Here is a 6460-nt window from a genome sequence, read left to right as displayed (position 1 = left end):
CCATGCAAGCCAATCAGAATCCTCAAAAAGCGACAACAACGAATAGCACGAGCGACTTCCAGTTCCTTTCAAAACAACAGACATGGCGCGAGATTCATTTGTGTGGACAGGCAGCGAAGCAAATGCAAACATGCCAAAAACGTTTGCACAAAAGTAAAAATGAGTACCACCTTAACAGCATCCATGATCAAATAGTAGCCAAACAAACGCTAAACATAGGGCGCTCACATGACGTAAGCATTTTCTGGCGCATAATGTGACGTTTGAGAACCTAAAACCCCGTTTCTCCCAGTTGACACGGCAACACATAACCGGCGTTTTCAGAAATCTCCACTTTGGCCGGAGTTTTTAGAAATAACCGTTTTCTTGGATAAAAACGGCGTTTTCGTGTAAATGACAGGCCAAAACGCAGGGAAATATCTGCGTTTTCCCATCGTGTAAACGGGGCCTTAATAAATGCACTTAATGGTGTTTTTTTATTCATTAGACAAAAGCAAAACTTCAGGTGGAGTCTTTAAACCTTCATGCAATGAAGACAGATTTGGCAGTAACAGATGATGAGCTTCAAGGCTGGATCAATGAAATCAAGCAGTGAGCTGATACAGGTGGGCATGTTTTAGATCACCTTAGCACTATACTTATACATAAAAAATAAAAAACAATATGTTTTTTTAAACAATGATTTTTCTATTTATACTTGAATTTAAGCTTCATCCTTATACCTCTTATGTAATCATAGATGTACATTGTTATTTCTATTGTTAAAAGCATATCTTATCAATAATTTAGCAATAAGTGAGGAGAACGCAGGCAGTCAACAGAGGCTGCAGAAGGGGATTGAGACACTTTATGTGAGCATCAGGCCCAAAATCGTATCAGTGGTTCATCAAGTCGTAACAGTGTGAAAGGTACTTCTGGATTCACTTTGCAGCCCTATATCTGCAATAACCACACTATGCAAGTTTGCCAAACCGGGTCGCGTTTCTGTAGTTCGAATCAGACATAAGAAAACTACAAATTTGAAATCGTTCCATTAGCACAAGGCACCACCATTTTCTAATCATGGGCATGTCAACCTGAAAGAAATGCCCAGTTAAAGGTCATACTGTTTTCTACTTTTACCAAATAAACTTAAAGTAAATAAAATAAACACAAATTTCCTTTTTATAACTTACCTCTTGGAAATCGAACTCGATGTCACAGACCATTGAGAGGGTGTACTGAAATACAGGAGACAAGCTGTTGTTAACACTGTTACAGACCTTACTTATAAACACATTAAAGATCCTACCATCAGCACAAAAACACCACAGTCATTCCCTCTTGTCTGACGTGGCAAAGCCTATGATTGAGAAAATGAGAAAAAAGTCAGTTTAGAAATTAATAATAGATAAAAGGTACGGATGCAAAATAATAATTTGTGCAGTAGAATTATCACCGAAAAATCCTTTCCAGTCATTTCTGTCCAGATCCCTGGATCAATTTGGTTGGCAATTTGTCTGTAGAAAAAAACCATGAATATGACTGATCAAATTTAAATGACAGCTCATCTGTAACCTGAGAACAGACACACCATGCAAAAAAGGCTAAATGAACGTAGGCAAAACATGCAAGTAATGGCTAGGAGAACATAGCCAAAATAGAGTTAAGGCAATAGAACATGGCCTTTAAACTTTGAACAAAGCTAATTTTATAGTAGAACAAAAGCTAGAAATGGCTAAAGGAACATAGCCAAAATTAAAGCCTGAAACTGCATGTCTAAATTCATAGCTGGACCTAAAAATGGCTCTGTATTCCTCATCTCCAAAGCCGGATTCGTGCTCTGCATACTGAGAGTCTAAAAAGACTATCTCCCTTCGAAGTGGCCTCATAATCTATAATGTGTTAAGGTGTAACAAGATTTCATTCTAAAGTTCTTGGAAGAAGCATTGATAATAAGTTTAGTTTTAGAAACACAACAATTACGCTGTAATCAACATATCTATGAGACATTCAATATCTAGTAAGAAATAATTCCTTACACAGACAATGTAGTGGTCAGGGCCATTAGCTTTTGTCCATGCTGGAAAGACTATCAAGTCTTTCATATCTGCATCCTCCTAAAATTGATTTCAGATATTATGATTTTTTTTTAAATAAGAATTTATGCCTTTTTATAGTTTTTACCTCCCACTCACTATATACACTCACCGGTAATGCTGTAACAATGTTTGGGGTTTCCTTCCAAGTAGGAACAACATAAAAGTTCTCTATGCATATATCTTTGCCCTATGGAAAAAGAAAGCAATGTAGGTTGATTCAGACACATGTATACTCTTTGACAGTTTACATTGTAATATTTTATATACATACAATATTCCGAGCCATTTCAATAATAAGCTGCATGCAGGCGTTTCCAATCTGCAATAAATAAATTAGTCACTCATTAGTGAATGTTTAAATACAAATATAGCTTTCCAAATGCAGACTGCTTACGTGGGAATCCATATCCCTCAGCAAACCCAAGCTCCAAAACTCCTCTCTAATGAGACACAATTTCCCCTCCTTGACAATAATTTCAGCTCCAGGCCGTTTGACATCCAGCACGTAATCAAGCTATAAAAAAAAAAAAGTTAAATAGTCAAACAATAGTGCTCGACTGCAAATGCATGCACATTAAATTTCAACAATAATTTTACCAGTTTTTCTTGCACTGGATGCCAGTCCCTTTCCCATGGCTTTACTGGTGAAAAGTATTCCAACAGGGCTGTTGGTCCCAAAGCAGCGGCTTCTGGTGATGCAGTCTCACTCACTGCAGGGATGGCAATGGTTGGTGTAATGGCTGGTGATGCAGTCTCACTCACTGCAGGGATGGCAATGGTTGGTGTAATGGCTGGTGATGCAGTCTCACTCACTGCAGGGATGGCAATGGTTGCTGGTGTTGCTGAGGGTTTTAAAATGGTGTCTGAAAGTAAGGTAAAAAAAAAAACAATCAAGCTTAGAAATCATAAACTTTGTGTAACTCCACCTGAGGGAGGGGACTGGACACAACAATGTACTTACCTACTGACACATCCATGGATTCCTCAGATGTTATATGTTCTACAAAAACATAAATGAACAGATCAGTCCAATGAGCAATAAAGTGTTACATTCATAACAAAAGTGCACAAGTACAGTGAAAAATTACCCAAAACAGCCTGGCTGTGGACATTCATTAGAATGTTTGTCTGAAACTCCTTTTTCATGTGCTCAAGTCGTTCTTCATTTTTGCGAATATTGTAATGGTGAATTATGTTTCGCATGAGAAACACATGAGTCGACGGCAAAGCCATGTTTAGGAAGTAGTTTTTTTTTTTTAGTTTTGCAAATAACTGTTCCACGACTTGGCTGTTAACTTTTCCAGCCAGTTGCGGGACCAGGCGAAGCTTCCGCAGTGAATCTCGAGCGTCCTTTGTATTGTCCTCATGGAACCGGTCATACAGAACATAATGTTCTGCTGAACCAGTTATAGGGTGGCCATCAGGGTCAGGATTTTCCTTTTTGCATGTCAGCCAGGGTAGTGACACCTTTACGTTTCCAGCTTTGGCTTTCGCAATGTTTTCTGCTGTTGGGTCCATTAACCTCCCTTCAAATGGTGTGAAGGGTATTGTTTGTGGTTGTCTTAGGTTAGTGTGGGTTGCCAGTCCACGTGCAAAGTCGTAGATGACAATGTTCGGCATATGCTTCCATGAAAGAAGCATGTCCGCAAAATCACGCGGGCTCTCTGCTCGGATGTTGCATTTCAAACTGTAGACAATGCCACACGGACACATAATCACGGCCCAACCACCTAAAATGCAAAAACAAAAGAAAAGCAGATTTTTAGAAACTGTAATCCTTTGTATACTCATGCAAGACCTAATCATGTTATCAATGTCAAATTGTATATTTTAGAGTTACTGCTATTACTGTTCTCATTTGCAATATTGAGGTTTACCTGAGGCAGCCCAAATTTTCTCAAAAACTTTGTCATATGCCTCTCGTGACTTCATTTCTTGCGAAAGTCTTAAAAGGAGGTCAGTTCGAGATCCATTGGCATCCAAACCACACTCTCTGCATAAATTTCTAATCACCTGCACCTATTAAAGAAAATGTGTGTCAGTGAATCCCTTAACCCTTAATAGGACAACAACATAAAATTATGACAACATTGAATAGAGATTTTACCTTCTGTTTGCAGAGCTCATCTCTCAGACGATCCTCTGAGACAGTTATCTCAGAGACCTCTGCTGCTTTTGCTGGACGGATCTTTTCAAATTCTGTGTTAATAACACAGTCTGAGCGCCGTGTATTTCTCCCTATCCAGGGTGCCCAAAAGTGAAAACTTGGAGGAACACTGAATGGATTGTTTTTTTGACCTTTGGGAAACAAAACATGTCAGTGTATCGTAGAAATCAGCATTTTACCTTTTGTCTTATCTTACTAAATACAAATCTACATAGGTGTAACATTTAATAATTGCTGGTGGATTTGCTTTCTTACTTGAAACAAATCCACGGGCAATTCTTTCCTCTGTCAGTGCCTTCCAAAACCGTTCTGAATCCACATCTCCATTAAAATCTTCTGGAGGTTGTGCAAGGTCACTCACTAAAGGAAATGAAGAAAAATTTGAATAAACCATGGTCTACCTTTGTGCAATCCATAAACTAAAAGGGTTTTTTACCTGACAGATGAAAAGATGCCTTCTTGTGAAGGTCCATTATGACCACAGGCGGATGGTCACCACAGGTCACACAAGAATACTGATATTCATGGTCTGTTAGAGCTTCAAAATGAATATAACCATGCAAAACTGTATCGGCTGAGGGGAACTGGACACCTGTAGTTAACTCCAAATACTCAACTATTCTGCTGACTGCAGTGTGGACCTATGATATAGAAACGGCACTCTTAATTACTGCTATTCATTAAAATAATAAAAACAACTTTAAAGAATAAAGAAAAAAAATATATGCATCACCTGCAACAGGTTTCTAATAGTGAGGCAGAGAGGTAGATCAAGAAGGACATGGTCATTGAAATTATGGAGACCTTCACTCCACTCTTGGTACCGGTACAGTGCTCCACACTGAGGACAGTATTTGTAGTATGTAGAAATATCTGCAGACACAAAAGGTGTAAAAAAAGGAGTGGCTTAGTTCAAAACACAACATTATCAGAAGTACAAAATCACAACCATAAAAGTAAATAATAATCCACCTTGGACAATTCTTGAGGTTGTAAGAATTTTAGCCTTTTGAGTAATGCAGATCGGGTCGCTGAGGACCATGCGGTTTGGACAGTGGTAGCACAATGTCTCCTCAGGAATTAGGTGTCGTGGAAATTCCTTATCCACTGAAGAAAGTCTCAAATGGTTGGGAATAGTAGAGGGTATCTTTTTGTTCATTAAGATGTATTGTACCATGCCTTGTATTGCTGGAGCATCCTTTGGTGGGTAGGTGTTTTCACCCACATGAGTTCCATCACTTTCCTCCATTGCTGTCACCTGAAACTCCTCACCGCTCCTTTCAGTGCTCCGGACCTTCCGAAAAAGTTCTGCATTGGTTTGGAATAAGTGCCATTTTGCGATGTATTTATGTGTGCATGATCTCTGTGTTTTTGCACAAGGACAGTGCCATGAATTTTTTTTTGTATCATAAGACACCATGACTCTGCCTAGTCTGCTGTAATATGAAATAGTTGGCTCATGAACCGATATACATTTTTTAGATGGAGGGGCTCCAATCCTTGACAGAACTGAAAGTGGTGCATTATTTTCTTTGGCTAGGGTTTGACGATCAACACACAGTTTAATTTTGTCCTTCCCAAACCACTTGCTTTTCACCATTTCTTTAAGACTATCTTCTCTGAGTGAGGGCGAGGTTAAAAAGGTTTTGCAGTATGAAACTGACCGGAGGTGTACACACTGGTATGACTGCAGTCCACTTCTCCATGCCAACTCCATATTAGCTTGGCACTCACTAAATTCACAAGAAACATTATGTTGTTCCCCCCATATTTTAATTTGAACATGGAGTGGAGTAGAAGCCCCATGAATACTTTTGTGGACTGCATACAGTCCATTCTGGGGATCTATACATTCACTTTTGAGATGGGATGAGGATGAAATGTCCATCATTTTTGCTGTGTGTCTTCGTTCAATGTGCCTTTTTAATTTTTTTTTGTAAAATGTCAAATTACATTTGGGGCATTTCTGCAATACTTTTGGACCCACACGGATGCCAGTTTTTGTGACTGGCCTGACAATGGCAGAGGTGGTTGGCACAGAGGTGGCAGCGATGGCTGTGGTAGATGGCGCAGCAGTGGGAGGCACAGAGATGGCAGCAAAGGGCGGCATAACAGTAGGTGGCACAATGATAGATGGCACAGACGTGGCAGCGATGGCTGTGGTAGATGGCGCAGCAGTGGGAGGCACAGAGATGGCAGCAAAGGGCGGCAT

At 39.6% G+C, this 6460-nt stretch overlaps 1 protein-coding gene across 1 annotated transcript; it reads right to left on the bottom strand.

Annotated features, from left to right (window-relative positions):
- Window positions 1–1437: 1437 nt before the first annotated feature.
- On the bottom strand, window positions 1438–6460 carry LOC311298597 (uncharacterized protein; the record flags this gene model as incomplete). Its single annotated transcript, XM_084421670.1, has 15 exons — window positions 1438–1499; window positions 2022–2099; window positions 2191–2268; window positions 2353–2400; window positions 2476–2595; window positions 2679–2944; window positions 3043–3081; window positions 3170–3811; window positions 3959–4100; window positions 4189–4379; window positions 4504–4608; window positions 4685–4889; window positions 4982–5121; window positions 5221–5542; window positions 6224–6460. 15 exons carry the CDS (start codon window positions 6458–6460, stop codon window positions 1479–1481), a joined length of 2634 nt encoding a protein of 877 aa, XP_084277796.1. The 3' UTR covers window positions 1438–1478.

The sequence above is a fragment of the Rutilus rutilus genome (genome assembly GCF_951802725.1).
Source record: "Rutilus rutilus genome assembly, chromosome: 1".
NCBI classification, from domain to species: Eukaryota; Metazoa; Chordata; class Actinopteri; order Cypriniformes; family Leuciscidae; genus Rutilus; species Rutilus rutilus.
This window is presented reverse-complemented; position numbering and strand designations above follow the sequence as displayed.